The sequence below is a fragment of the Salmo salar genome, chromosome ssa10 (assembly GCF_905237065.1).
Source record: "Salmo salar chromosome ssa10, Ssal_v3.1, whole genome shotgun sequence".
Classification (NCBI taxonomy): domain Eukaryota; kingdom Metazoa; phylum Chordata; class Actinopteri; order Salmoniformes; family Salmonidae; genus Salmo; species Salmo salar.
Window position 1 is genome coordinate 71572428 of NC_059451.1, and position 16417 is coordinate 71588844.

Genomic DNA, 16417 nt, shown 5'->3' on the forward strand with positions numbered 1-16417 from the left:
AGTAAGTTGAGACCCCAATTGATAAATAAATTGGTCGGGGAGACCTAAGCAGGATGCTATCTGAATGCCAGGCAGATTAATAATGTGTGAAGATATATTTTTTGGCTAACACTGCTTTTCAGTGGAGGGAAAAGAATATAGTTGGTCTATGCGGTGAAAGACCCATTTGTTTGAACGTCAGCTGAAACAGACATGCCAGCATTAGCTCTGTGGTAATCAAGGATGTATTAAACAGTATCAAACTGTCGTATTTTTCAGTACACACAGTGCCTGCTGCATACCAAGTCTGTCAACTACTTAAGCCACAGCATGTTTTAGATATTGTATTTAAACTATAATATAGAATATCAGGCTAATAGAGACAGCACTACATATACCCCTTACTAGATCAAGATAGCAATCTGCTTTTGCCACTGGCAGGCTAAGATCTGAACCTTGGTGCACATGAGAAGCCAACGTTTTACCATTAGGACAAGAAGAAATTCACACTTAAGCTGAGGGTAACACTAATTTTGAAGTCGCAGTCATGGCACATGTTCTCAGTGAGACCGTAAGCCTAACTCACGTGGGAGATCAGGGTTCAGATCTTGCCTGTGACAAAGGCAGATTGCTATCTTGAGGTAGTAAGGGATATACTGTGTATGCAGTGTTGTCTCATGACGCCGATAGAGATGGCAGCCGTGCTTCTAGCCCCTAGGCAACTATGTAGTATTTAGTTTTTTTTATGTGTTATTTCTTACATTATTAGGCCAGACATTTTTTTGTGTTATTACATACAGCCGGGAAGAGCTTTTGGAGATCAGAGTGGCTGTCACAGCTGTTAGAAGGAGTGGACCAAGATGCAGCGTTTTCGTAGTTCCACATATTTATTTAACCAGTGAAACCGAATGCAACAATTAAACACTTCAAAATATACACAAAACAACAAACCGTGACGCAGGAGGATCAAATACACTCACAACGAATAATCACCCACAAACACGTGGGACAAACATCAACTTAAATAGGACCTCCAATTAGAGACAACGACAACCTGCTGCCTCTAATGGAGGGCATGCCAAACAACACCAACATAGAAATGCAAAACTAGAAACTGAACATAGACATACAAAAACAGACAAACACCCCCTGTCACGCCCTGACCACTCTACCATAGAAAAGAACCACTCACTATGGTCAGGACGTGACAGTACCCCCCCCCCCCCCACCAAAGGTGCGGACACCGACCGCGCCTAAAAAAACAACACAACACAAAGGGAGGGTAGGGTGGGTGACAACTGTCTATGGCGGCGGCTTTGGTTCCGGGCGTGGTACCCCCACTGCCCGCTGATCCCCCCGCTGTCTGGAGGAACCAAACCATGGAGCCTCGCCGGATGCGTCGGACCACCAACCGCCGCTGAAGGCTCTGGGCTGCAGGCCGCCGCTGAAGGCTCTGGGCTGCAGGCCGCCGCTGAAGGCTCTGGGCTGCAGGTGCCGCTGATGACTCTGGGCTGTAGGCCGCCGCTGATGACTCTGGGCTGCAGGCCGCCGCTGATGACTCTCGGCTGCAGGCCGCCGCTGATGACTCTGGGCTGCAGGCCGCCGCTGATGACTCTGGGCTGCAGGCCGCCGCTAATGACTCTGGGCTGCAGGCCGCCGCTGATGACTCCGGGCTGCAGGCTGCCACTGATGACTCCGGGCTGCAGGCCGCCGCTGATGACTCCGGGCTGCAGACCACTGCTGATGACTCTGGGCTGCAGGGCATCGCTGGAGGCTCCGGATTGGGAGGCGTCGCTGGAGGCTCCGGATTGGGAGGCGTCGCTGGAGGCTCCGGACTGGGAGGCGTCGCTGGAGGCTCCGGACTGGGAGGCGTTGCTGGAGGCTCCGGACTGAAGAGCGTCTCTGTAGGTTCCGGACTGGGGACCTTCGCTGCAGGCTCCGTGCCATGGATCATCACTACTGGTTCCGCGTCATGGATAATCACTGGAGGCTTTGTGCCATGGATCATCACTGGAGGCTCCGGGCCATGGATTATCACTGGAGGCTTCGTGCAATGGATCATCCCTACAAGCTCCGGGCCATGGATCATCACTGGAGGCTTTGTGCCTAGGATCATCCCTACAGGCTCCGGGCCATGGATCATCACTGGAGGCTTCGTGCCATGGATTATCGCTGGAGATGTCGGACCATTGACCATCACTAGAGGCTTCCTACGGGGTGCTGGAACTGGTCTCACCAGACTGGGGAGATGCACTGTGGACCGCGTGCTCAAAGCAGGCACCGGCCTTACCGGGCTATGGAGGCGTACTGGAGGAAGAGTGCACGGAGCAGGCACAGGGAACACTGGGTTGGAGGTGCACTGGAGGTCTGCTACGTGGGACTGGCATAGGAGGCGCCAGGCTAGTAACACGCACCTTTGGGCTAGTGCGGGGAGCAGGAACAGGACATACTGGGCTATGGTGGCGCACTGGAGGAAGAGTGCGCGGAGCAGGCACAGGCTACACTGGGTCTTGGAGGCGCACTGGAGGTCTGGAGCGCACGGCCTGCACAACCTGCCCTGGCTGGATGCTCAACTCCGCTCGATAACTGCGGGGTGCGGGCACAGTTCGCACTGACCTTTGAATGCGCCCTGACGACACAGTGCGCTTCATCGCAAAATACGGTGTCTGCTCCATCACTTGCTCCCCACAGTAAGCACGGGAAGTTGTCTCAGGACTCCATCCTGACTCTGCCCAACTCCCCTTGTGCCCCCCCCAAAACATTTTTTGGGGCCGCCTCTCAGCCTTGCCTTTCGGTGCATATAGAGCCTCGTAGTATCGTCGCTCCTCTTTCGCTGCTTCGATTTCCTCCCTCGGATGACGATACTCCCCAGCCTGCCTCCAGGGTCCTTTACCATCCAAAATCTCCTCCCAAGTCCATTCCTCCAGATACTTCTGCTGCTCCTTACCACGCTGCTTGGTCCTTCTTTGGTGGGTGATTCTGTCACAGCTGTTAGAAGGAGCGGACCAAGATGCAGCGTTTTCGTAGTTCCACATATTTATTTAACCAGTGAAACCGAATGCAACAATTAAACACTTCAAAATATACACAAAACAACAAACTGTGACGCAGGAGGATCAAATACACTCACAACGAATAATCACCCTCAAACACATGTGGGACAAACATCAACTTAAATAGGACCTCCAATTAGAGACAATGACAACCTGCTGCCTCTAATTGGAGGTCATGCCAAACAACACCAACATAGAAATGCAAAACTAGAAACTGAACATAGACATACAAAAACAGACAAACACCCCCTGTCACGCCCTGACCACTCTACCATAGAAAATAACCACTCACTATGGTCAGGACGTGACAGTGGCAGTAACTTACCAGCATTACCAGCATTACGACCAGGAATGCGACTTTCCAGAATCGGATCCTTTGTCCGTACCCACCAGGGCAATTGAACTGATTCCAGAGGCTGATACAATAAATTGGCGGCGAAGAAGAGGTACTCGGAGTGGACTTCTATTCCGATTCAGGAGGCACGCACACCACCCACCGCTTCCTAGTATATTACTCGCTAATGTTCAGTCTCTGGATAATAAAGTTGACTTTATTATCAAAGAGTGTGAGGATTTCCTTTCAGAGAAACATCAGGGATTGTAACATACTCTGTTTCATGGAAACATGGCTCTCTCTGGATATACTGTCTGAGTCAGTTGGGTCATTGCGCAGACAGGAATAAATATCTCTCCGGGAAAAAGAAGGGTGGGGGTGTATGTTTCATGATTAACTACTCATGGTGTAATTGTGATAACATACAGGAACTCAATTCTTTTTGGTCACATGACCTAGAATACTTCACAATCAAATGCCGACCGTATTACCTCCCGAGAGAATTCCCTTTGGTTATAGTCACAGCCGTGTATATTCCCCCTCAAGCCGATACCACGACAGCCCTAAAAGAACTTCAATGGACTTTATGCAAACTGGAAACCATATATCCCGAGGCCGCATTTGTCGTAGCTGGGGATTTTAACAAAGAAAATGTGAGGAAAATGCTACCGAAGTTCTATCAACACATTGACTGTAGTACTGTAGTACTTGTGCTGCTAAAACACTCGACCACTGCTACTGCTACTCCAACTTCCGGGATGCCTACAAGGCCCTCCCGCGCCCTCCGGCAAATCCATTTTGCTCCTTCCTTCCTATAGGCAGAAACTCAAATAGGAAGTACCTGTGCTAACCAATTGGAATCCACCAGCTGGCTAGAGTGTTTACAGACATATTCAATCTCTCCTGATCCCAGTCTGCTGTCTCCACATGTTTCAAGATGGCCACCATTGCTCCTGTACCCAAGAAAGCAAAGGTAACTGAAATAAATGACTATCGCCCCGTAGCACTCACTTCTGTCATCATGAAGTGCTTTGAGAGACTAGTCAAGGATCAAAACGGAAATGGTCCACCCACACTGGCCCACCCACACTGACAGTGTGGTGAAGAAGGCGCAACAGCGCCTCTTCAACCTCAGGAGGCTAAAGCAATTTGGCTTGGCACCTAAAACCCATACAAACTTTTACAGATACACAATTGAGAGCATCCTGTCAGGCTGTATCACCGCCTGGTATGGCAACTGCACCACCCACAGCCGCAGGGCTCTCCAGAGGATGGTGCAGTCTGCCCAACGCATCACCAGGGGCAAACTGCCCCCAGGACACCTACAGCACCAGATGTCACAGGAAAGCCAGGACAACAACCACCCGAGCCACTGCCTGTTCACCCCGCTATCATCCAGAAGGCGAGGTCAGTACAGGTGCGTCAAAGCTGGGACCGAGAGAGTGAAAAACAGCTTCTATCTCAAGGCCATCAGACTGTTAAATAGCCATCACTAGCACATTAGAGACCGCTGCCTATTCTCGGCCTTGTCCGGGGCTATACTCAGCCCTGTCTCAGGGTAGTAGTTTGGTGGTTGAAGAAATCCCTCTAGTGGTGTGGGGGCTGTGCTTTGGCAAAGTGGGTGGGGTTATATTCAGCCTGTTTGGCCCTGTCTGGGGGTATCGTCGGACAGGGCCGCAGTGTCTCCCAACCACTCCTGTCTCAGCCTCCAGTATTTATGCTGCAATAGTTGGTGTCAGGGGGCTAGGGTCAGTCTGTTATCTGGAGTAGTTCTCCTGTCTCATCCAGTGTCCTGTGTGAATTTAAGTATGCTCCCTCTAATTCTCTCTCTCTTTCTCGCTCTTTCTCTCTCTTCTCTCTCTCTTCTCTCGGAGGACCTGAGCCCTAGGACCATGCCTCAGGACTACCTGGCCTGATGACTCCTTGCTGTCCCCAGTCCACCTGGTCATGCTGCTGCTCCAGTTTCAACTGTTCTGCCTGCAGCTATGGAACCCTGACCTGTTCACTGGACGTGCTACCTTGTCCCGGACCTGGTGTTTTGAACTCTCTCTACCGCACCTGCTGTCTCTAACTCTGAGTGATCGGCTATGAAAAGCCAACTGACATTTACTCCTGAGGTGCTGTCCTGTTGCACCCTCTACAACTACTGTGCTTATTATTATGCTGGCCATCTATGAAGGTATGAACATCTTCGCCATGTTCTGTTATAATCTCCACCCATCACAGCCAGAAGAGGACTAGCCACCCCTCAGAGCCTGGTTCCTCTCTAGGTTTCTTCCTATGTTCTGGCCTTTGTAAGGAGTTTTTCCTAGCCACCGTGCTTCTACATCTGCATTGCTTGCTGTTTGGGAATTTAGGCTGGGTTTCTGTACAGCACTTTGTGACATCGGCTGATGTAAAAAGGGCTTTATAAATACATTTGATTGATTGATATACATAGACTTGAAATCACTGGCCACTTTAATAATGTTTACATATTTTGCATTACTCATCTCATACTGTATTGTATTATATTCTATTCTACTGTATCTTAGTCTATGGCACTCTGACATTGCTTGTCCATATATTTACATATTCTTTAATTCCATTCCTTTACTTAGATTTGTGTGTATTGTGTGTATTGTTGTGAAATTGTTAGATATTAATTGTTAAATATTACTGCACTGTTGGAGCTAGAAACACAAGCATTTCTATACACCTGCAATAACATCTGCTAAACACGTGTATGTGACCAAAAACAGTTTATTTAATTTATATTCACCCCCTTTGACCTCCTCCCCCATGAGAGACCACCCCACGTTGGATGTCATTGTCACAGGCGGGATCTGAACCCGGATTTCCCATGGGAGAAACCAACTTCTTAGCATTGAACAAAGAGGAAAATCAGTGTCGCCATTACACCTTTAATCAGATTAGTATGGTAGGTCAATACAGTTCAAACAGGTCTATTGTGGTAGTTGACGCATGGACTCATCAACCTTATGAGCCCTTGTCATCAAAAGCAGGTATTTCCTTTGAGTCATGTAGGAGGAAGAAAGTCTCTTTCCTTCCATAACCCCAGAACAACAGACCTCTCACTGCCCACGCTCCATTTCCATCCTACCTTATCTCCCTCTTGGTTCCTTTATTAATGGATGACTTCCTGCTCTTCCTCTACCTGTGAACCCTTTGACATTTCAATCGGCATGCATCTGAGGTAAAGTGAGATGGCACATGTTCCCAGTGATCCGGACCTTCACCCTTTGTAAAGGTCTTGCTGTTTTTTGGTCATTGGTATGACTGGATTTGTTTTGACAGCTCTGAGATGGTTTGAACAGATCTGAACCGCAGACCAGGGTTTTATTTATTAGGCACCAAATGGAAGAAAATGGCCTGAAACAGGAAGGGACTACCTGGACCTGTCCAGTAAGAAACACACATCTTAAAACGTTTTCCATTGCGTACAAACCAGGGTAGTCTCCAGTGCAGATAGAGGAGTAAGAAACTATCCTTATAGGGACCATCAGACTCAAATCCCTGTATCTCTTGTCTAGGTCCAGAAATCATTTAGTTTCACATAGAATACAAGACCTAAAGTACTGTAGGTGCGTCATGCTTGTGTATGGGCCTCATCATGAAATTATTATCATGATTGTATGTGTTAGGGAGGAGGTGACAGTAATCATTAAGCATCATTAGAACAATTAATAGCTGTACTAGATGGCAGTGAATGGGGATGTACTAGATGGCAGTGAATGGGAATGTACTAAATGGCAGTGAATAGGAATGTACTAGATGGCAGTGAATGGGAATGTATCATGTCTTCGTCTATGCACTCGTGGTTCGAAATGGTCACATTCACACTGTGAACCACACACACACACACACACACACACCAGACCTGCAGTCCAAATATAACAGACCATTTGATCAGTCACTCAGTGCAGCAATGACCTGAGGTTAACTCTACTGTTTAGCTCCTGAATGTCATGGCTGACGTTTGTACTTTGAGATAGGTTACGTAAATTTCCTGGTTGATGTCATGCCATTGTTGTGGATATTTTTTTCCAGCTACGTTTCCTCCTCTTCCTACACCAGCTGCTCTATACAATACTTCACCCTCCTACTCACGGCTAAAGGCCTTTGCAGACTGTACGTTGGATTCAGTCTTTTGCGATTATCACATCACACTGTGCGATGTTACCAAATTAAAATCTTACTATCAACCTAGCCAGATTATACGATTTGCTTCAGTTCTGTCGCCACATTCTGCGACTGACTTGCGAGGCTACGTTATCCGATATAGGCTACGTCAACTGCAGCGGTGTGTTTGATCTGTGCATGTGCCAGCACCAGCAGTGCAAGCCTCTCTCAATGCTTATGCGCGAGTGAAAGTATCCATCTTAAAAATAGTTTTCACATACAAACTTTTTATGTCTAAACTTCCCAAAATAACATGGTCACTGTTGTAGAACGTTTGTTTTGTCTGGCGATTGTAAAGTTGTGTAAACAAGATTATTAGGGAGATCGTTCAAATCAAACTATTATATTAATCTGACTATTCACAATAACCGTATTATTGTGTGCATACTCAGTGCTGGCCATGTTCCTATTGGTCAGTCGCCGGGATCGGCTTGCAACACCAGCCACACTTCATGATAAAGGAAAAAAGTAACAGAATTTTGTCGGAGCCTACGACAGCACGTAGTGGTACTTAATCGGCAGACCTAGACCCTGTCACACTGAACAAGCCAAGATGTCCAACAATCATTCACAACCTAAGAATTTGCCCATGACATGGACATTTATTTGGGATAAAATCGTACAGTCTGCAAAGGCCTTAATCTGAGTTTGGTCTTTCTACTGCATTTGTATTACACTCAGCATTTTAGGCCTATGGTTAGCTCATATACAGTATTTCAATTTCCTCAAGAAATTAGGGCTAATTTAGGGTTAATAATGTATCATTAGGTTAACATAGTTGGCTGTGATTTGATTCAACATTAGTGCTTTACTCGTATGTATTATTTTTTGTCATGGTCTTTTTTAGATTGTTGAGATTTTGACTGTGAGCTCTCTTTGTATCATTATCAGCCTGTGTCCCTTTCCTGTGATACCATATCCCTGACATCCATCCAGCCCCAAGGTCTGCTAGAACACTACAGCAAGGTCACAGTGTGCTGAGTGAGGATGGTCTGTTCTCAACTGTGTTTATCACAGCAACCCAGTCAGCATCTCTCTCTCTCTCTCTCTCCAGAGGCCAGGCCTCCCATTTCACTGAGACAGATCTCTCTGTGTGTCTGAGTGATGTGGGTGAGGCCAGGGCACTGGTTAGCATTACAGACGGCTGTACAGCTAACACCTGTTCTCAGCCTCCTACTCCACACCACGCCACACTGCTTCCCCATCTCTAATTTCCTTTCTTTCTCCCCCTCTCCTCTTTCTCACCCCGTCTATCTCCTCTCTCTGTGTCTATTTCTGTCTCTCATCATGTATGCATGCACCCCTCCCTACTCTACTCTTTTTTTTGTGGGATGCTGCTGCTCGTAGGGGCTTAGTGTAACTCTAGCAGTAGTGGATTATTTTCCACATATGGGCTCAACAGCTCTACTGCTGCTTATGGTATGCACATGTGCACGTGTGTAATGGAATATGATTGTCATATTTATTTGTCATTTCCCAGTGGAAAGCATCTGTCCTGTTGTTATTTCATTAAGGGGATTGAGCCTGCTGCTGGCTGCAAGCTCAAACTGGCAGTATACTGTTCATGATTTGAACACAAACAAAACACATCCGCTCCCCTCAGCTCGACAACTCCACTGCTCAACTAAATAATTCCAAGTTGACTGCAAAAGAGGGAGATACTTTCTTACCAACCTATTCACTTACTGGTTAATATGACAATCATGATATGAAAAAAGCAATTCACAAATTCATTGCATACTCCAAAATGAAGACACCTGTCTGAAACATACAAAAAGTGATACTTCACCTAAAAGCCCCAGCCTCTTGTAACCACAAGGGCAGCTGTCAGCCTGGCATCAATGGCAGCCCTGCAACTTTATTTTGTTTCCCTCCACCTGTCAAAGCTGAACCACAGAGACGGACACACCAACAATGTTTCCCCACCCAGCAACTTCCAAAGCAGCATCTGGCTTCACAATCTAGGAGAAGTTCCCTCCCTAACTCCAAAACAGCATCTTGGCTGAAGCAGTGACGAAAGAGCATCACTTCCCTAACCACCCATTTTGAACTTTATCACCATCACCTCCCCAAAGCAGCATCCTCCTGACCCAGCCAGCATCTCTCTCCTCAGTCTGCTGCTTACCTTTGTGAGAGCCATGCAGTGGAGGCGTGTGGGTGTTCCACCAACGTGCTCTTATCGCACAGGAACTCCTTTTAATCTGACAGACACAACGAGAGAGAGAAAGAGAGAGAGGAGAGAAAGAGGGAGTGAAGTTGCGCTCTCACTCACTATGTGGAAGGAGCCAATAGCTGCTGCTGTTGTGATGATGCTGCTGTCGGTCTGAGAGTGCTGCAGTGAAGCAGGAGGCACACGTGGTCACTACAGCAGGCAGAGCTCCTCCTCTCCTCCCCTCCCTCATCCCTCCATTGTAATCTCCTCTCTCACAGCCTCACTGAAGCTCAGTGATTTACTGGCTTAGGGAAAGAAGCAATACCAGAGAGATGGAGGAGAGGGCAGGGGAGAGAAGAGAAGTGGATTGGAGAAGAGAGGAAAGGAGAGAAAGAGGATGGATGTCAACATGGGAGAGGATGAGAGACAGGGAACTGGAGAGTAGTAGAGGATTGGAGAGTAGAGAAGAGAATGTTGTTCAGTGAAATGGTAACTATTTGTGAGTAACTTGCAAGTGAAGTTCAGGTCCGGTGGTGGTGGGCTCCCGTTCAGGTTTCCACTGGCATAAAGCACATTAATTCCCCCAGTGCTCGTGTTCCTGAAACAAGAGATGGATGGCTACTGGCAACAGACAAACAACCCACTCTCTCTCACACAAACTACAAATGTTTTCACTCACCTGGAGCATCACTTTTCAATTCCTTAAATAATCTTTGTTCATTTTGAAATAGTCTGTTAAGAGATTAATAACGATAATAGTATTCAGATTGAACGCTGAATGTTGTAAGATGTCAATGTGTTCTACCTGGCATGCATGACGTTTTTTTTATCCATTTGTCAGAAAGTACAATATCTCAGTTTGTTGTGGTAGGAGTTGCTTGTAAGATATTTGCGTGAACTTGAATTTATTTAGAGAACTTGTGTTCTTCAAGCATTAGCTGATGTTATGCTGCCACCGTGTGGTTGTTTTAGGAACAACAGCAATGACCTTTCTCTTTTGCAAACAACTATCCAAGTCCTGTTACATACAATACATCCATCCATGAACAACCTCAGCCTGTCTTCCCCTACTAGGGATGTATTCATAGCCTACTGAGTGTACAAAACATTAAAGGGAAACTTCAAAATGTTTCAACATATTCCTCATCTCTAGCACCACCCCAACATCAACATATGTGAAAATGGTGCATTTCTATGTTTTGTAGTAAAAAAGATAGAGGAAGATAAGTGTTTCCAATGACAAAATTGGTATGCATTGTGTGATTTTGACCAATTGTGAGTAGGCATTGCCTACTAATTCTCTACGAATTGGTTGACGATGTCATTGGAAAAACTGAGAGCTCTTTCTTTATCTTTTTTTTTTACAACAAAACATCAAAACGCGCAAATTCACATATGTTGATGGTGGGGTGTTGCTGAAGATTATGAATATGAACTTGACATTTAAAAAAAATAAATCCTGCTCTTTCCATAACATAGACTGCCAGGTGAATCCAGGTGAAAGCCATGATCCCTTATTGATGCCACTTGTTATGTAAATCCACTTCAATCAGTGTAGATGAAGGGGAGGAGTGAGGTTAAAGAAGGATTTTTAAGCCTTGAGACAATTGAGACAATGATTAAATGGGCAAGACAAAATATTTAAGTGCCTTTGAAACGGGGTATGGTAGTACCCCGTTTGTGTCAAGAACTGCAACTCTGCTGGGTTTTTCACGCTCAACAGTTTCCTGTGTGTTTCAAGAATGGTCCACCTACCAAATTACATCTAATGAACTTAACACAACTGTGGGAAGCATTGGAGTCAACATGGGCCAGTATATCCCTGTGGAAGTCTTTCGACAGCTTGTAGAGTCCATGGGGGGGGTTAATGTGTACGTAGTATGTATTCAGCTGATCAGCCCCCCTTCTGTCAATTAAACACTAGAATAACAAATTCTAAATGAACGAATGATAACAAACCAAAATCTACATCTATCAGTGAGCTGTCACAATATTGAGCAGACTTTCATGTATTTACTTTGTAAAGCATATCATCAACCACAGTCTGTAGCTCTTCTTAAATGCTTAACGAAGCTGTTGGGGATGAGGGCAATGGTGTAAGAAAATTCAATAGTGCAAGTCCTTTTCTGTATGATTCCTTACTTGCTGAAGGAGTGTGACAATTAAAAGTTAGCACTGCAACCCTACGCTATTCCACATGGTGGCTCAGGTATCAACAAGCTCTCACAGTCTCACTGCAGGATTAGACATGTATCCACACTTCGAAAATATTCAAAGTTGCTCCAAACACCAAATTTCGAAGTGTTTTTGACACCCTGGGTTGACTCCTCCTGCTCACCATCGTTCCGTTTCTCCAATAGTTACATTTCAAAGTTAAAGCAGAAATGTTTTCACTTTGAACGAAAAGAAGACGGTTGAGCACTGAGCCAACTTTGGCTGTCCTTCTGGGCTAAGTGTGTATTCGCACTAATCCCACCAAATCGAATGACCCTGCAGCCCCGGAGCTGGAGAGAAAGTGAATGTCACTTGCAACCTAACGTTCCAGCTGCCAAAAACAAACAGAGCAGACGAAGCCAACAAGCATCGTTCTCGGTTCTTGGATCTGAATCTACTCGACCGCAAAAGAAGCGAGAAAAAGACTGCTCATGACCAACCCTGAAACAAGATTCATATTGGAATTCATTTTGAATGGTGAAAGAGTGACTACGAAATTGCCACTGTTCTCGTGGACTGGTGACATTAGGGAAGTGCTGGGTTGCGTTTTTAGCCTGCTAGCTACGTCATCTTCTGATCTAAGTGTGTTCAATGTTCAAGCTAGTTAATAAGGCTACATAGCTAGCTAGCTAGCTAACATATTCTGTATACTTACTGTGTTGTACTCAAATTAATCTAACAGTAGAATCATGTCGCTACACTGCATAAACCCCACAAGATGCCCAATGCCTTCATTTCAACTAACTTATGTTAGCTATCTAAAGCAAGATATGCAGATTGTTGACATGGCTGTCTTTAGTTTGTAGATGATGATACTAGCTATCTAGGCAGTCGACAGCATTTTTGTCCCAGGACCACCCCAAAAAATGCATCTAGCTATAAAATTCAATAGAGTAAGATCACACAAACATGTATTTCTCAGGGACACCAACAAACAAACATGGTCCAAGCACACCAAGACAGTCGTGAAGAGGGCACAAAACCTACTACACCTCAGGAGACTGAAAAGATTTGGCATGGGTCCTCAAATCCTCAAAAGGTTCTACAGCTGCACCATCGAGAGCATCCTGATGGGTTGCATCACTGCCTGGTATGGCAACTGCTCGGCCTCCGACCGCAAGGCACTACAGAGGGTAGTGCGTACGGCCCAGTACATCACTGGGGCAAAGCTTCCTGCCATCCAGGACCTCTACACCAGGCGGTGTCAGAGGAAGGCCCTAAAAATTGTCAAAGACTCCAGTCACCCTAGTCATAGACTGTCCTCTCTGCTACCGCATGACAAGTGGTACCGGAGCTCCAAGTCTATGTCCAAGAGGTTTCTAAACAGCTTATACCCCCAAGGCATAAAACTCCTGAAAATCTAATCAAATGGCTAACCAGACTATTTGCATTGTGTCCCCCCCCCCTCTCTTTTACACTGCTGCTACTCTCTGTTATTATCTATACATAGTCACTTTAATAACTCTACCCACATGTACATATTATCTCAATTACCTTAACTAACTGGTGCCTCCAGCACATTGACTCTGTACCGGTACCCTCTGTATATAGCCTCGCTATTGTTATTTTACTGCTGCTCTTTAATTATTTGTTACTTTTATTTCCTTTTTTTGGTTGGTATTTTTCTGAAAACTGCGTTGTTGGTTAAGGGCTTGTAAGTAAGCATTTCACGGTAAGGTCTACAACTGCTGTATTCGGCGCAAGTGACTTATAAAATTTTGATTTGAGATACTGGTGGATTTCGAGGGAACCTGAACCTGTACAAGTTGTGGTTGTGTAAACCCCAAAACTGAGAGGTAAGAAATGCTGTATGCAATTTCTGTAATGGTTTGTGATTCAATAATTATTTTGTTGGCAATCGACAAAATAGTTAGCTACGTTTGCCTGGTCAGCACATTGCCTGCCTATATACAGTACAGCATTGATTCCTATCTAGTGTGAACTACCCACCAGAAAGACGGAATGAATATCCATTGTGGTCAGTCAAGTAAACAATGGCTCATCTGCATGACATGGAAGGCATTCGAAATGTATTCATACCCCTTGACTTCCTTGACTTTTCCATATTTTGTTACGTTACAGCCTTATTCTAAAATTGATTAAATAATTTTTTTCTCATCAATCTACACACAATACCCCATAATGACAAAGCAAAAACAGATTTTTAGATATTTTTGCAAATGTATTAATAATAAAAACTGAAATATCATATTAACATAAGTATTCAGACCATTTACTTAGTACTTTGTTGAAGGACCTTTGGCAGCAATTACAGCCTTGAGTCTTCTTGGGTATTACGCTACAAGCTTGGCACACCTGTATTTGGATAGTTTCTCCCATTCTTCACTGCAGATCCTCTCAAGTTCTGTCAGGTTGGATGGGGAGCATCGCTGCTCAGCTATTTTCAGGTCTCTCCAGAAATGTCTGATCTGGTTCATGTCCGGGCTCTAGCTGGGCCACTAAAGGACACTAAGAGACTTGTTCCGGAGCCACTCCTGCGTTGCCTTGGCTGTGTGCTTAGGGTCGTTGTCCTGTTGGAAGGTGAATCTTCACCCCAGTCTGAGGTCCTGAGCGCTCTGAAGCAGGTTTTCATCAAGGATCTCTCTGTACTTTGCTCCGTTCATCTTTCCCTCAATCCTGACTGGTCTCCCAGTCCTTGCAGCTGAAAAACATCCCCACAGCATGATGCTGCCACCACCATGCTTCACCGTAGGGATCGTGCCAGGTTTCCTCCAGACGTGACGCTTGGCATTCAGGCCAAAGAGTTCAACCTTGGTTTCATCAGACCAGAGAATCTTGTTTCTCATGGTCTGAGAGTCCTTCAGGTGCCTTTTGGCAAACTCCAATTGGGCTGTCATGTGCCTTTTACTGAGGAATGGCTTTCGTCTGGCCACTCTACCATAAAGGCCTGATTGGTGGAGTGCTGCAGAGATGGTTTTTCTTCTGGAAGGTTCTCCCATCTCCACACAGGAACTCTGGAGCTCTGTCAGAGGGACCATCTGGTTCATGGTCACCTCCCTGACCAAGGCCCTTTTCCCCCGATTGCTCAGTTTGGCCGGGCGGCCAGCCCTAGGAAGAGTCTTGGTGGTTCCAAACTTCTTCCATTTAAGAATGATGGAGGCCACTGTGTTCTTGGGGACCTTCAATGCTGCAGATGTTTTTTGGTACCCTTCCCCAGATCTGTGCCTCGACACATTCCTGTCTCAGAGCTCTACGGACAATGTCTTTGACCTAATGGCTTGTTTTTTTGCTCTGACATGCACTGTCAACTGTGGGACCTTACATAGACGGGTGAGTGCTTTTCCAAATGATATCCAATCAATTGAATTTACCACACTCCAATCAAGTTGTAGAAACATCTCAAGGAGGATCAATGGAAACAGGATGCACCTGAGCTCAATTTCGAGTCTGATAGCAAAGGGTCTGAATACTTATGTAAATAAGGTATTTATTTTTTGTATTTTTTACACATTTGCAAACATTTCTAAAAACCTATTTTCGCTTTGTCATTATGGGGTATTGGGTGAAGATTGATGATTCGTAAAAAAAAAGAAAAAAGGTAGAATAAGGCTGTAACGTAAAAAAATGTGGAGAAAGGGTCTGAATATTTTCAGAATGCACTGTATTGGTTGAGTATGGACCATAAATTAATTGGATGGTTACCTTAGCATGTTACACTGGTTAAAGCAACACAATATATATTTCATCCATATTATGCTACCAAAAGGAACGTTTATTTGTCATATGCACAGGATACAGTGGGGTATATACGGGAATATGAAATTGCATTATACTGTGTACTATTGAAGTAACAATTCGTTTTATGTTTTCCCACACAGTGCCAACAATCCCAAAAGACTCAGACTCATCCCTCCTGTCCCACTAGCAACCAAGCAAGAGTTTTTCCAGGAACATCAGTGCAAAGGGCTTGGTAGGAAACTTTTGTTCATACAGAATGACAGACATTACGCTTGTTACAAGTATTATACCTTTTCCTGATGACTTGAGAAATGAATATACAATTACATTGAGTTAGTATCAATACTATAAAAATTTGGTTTGTAAAGGCCATTGACACTTGTGCTAATAAGTGATTTCAATACATTTCAGTGAGATCAGCATCAACACTGCTGGAGTAACAGAACAATGGATGACTTGGACTTCTTGCTGCATGAAAAGACTGACCACAAATCTCTGTTGTGAAAAATCCACATAATTCACTAATAAAAACTTTACAAGGTATAAGTGACGGTTTTCAACGAAAAAAGAGTCAATTACAATGACAACTGAACACTTGTAGCTGAAATAAAACACACAAACAAGGCAGGACATATATAGCTAAGTACCAGCTCCCAGGAAAAAAAGCCTACATGGTGCCGCAGCGGATCACGGGAGGCCAGTACTCGCCACACACAGCAGCTTGGAATGACAACCATGTTGCCAGGTCCCACACCTCCAGGTCACAAACTGTTATGTGCTGCTCCTGATTCCCGCCTTTCACTT

At 45.2% G+C, this 16417-nt stretch overlaps 1 protein-coding gene across 2 annotated transcripts in view; it reads right to left on the reverse strand.

Annotated features, from left to right (window-relative positions):
- coro2bb (coronin, actin binding protein, 2Bb) overlaps positions 1-9891 on the reverse strand; it is a 51391-nt gene extending 41500 nt beyond the window's left edge. For both annotated transcript variants that reach the window (XM_014123980.2, XM_014123979.2), the window contains exon 1: positions 9674-9891. In XM_014123980.2, coding sequence (XP_013979455.1) covers positions 9674-9688 — 15 coding nt within the window. In that variant the 5' untranslated portion in view covers positions 9689-9891. The remainder of the gene's footprint in view (positions 1-9673) is intronic.
- Between the last annotated feature and the right edge of the window lie 6526 nt (positions 9892-16417).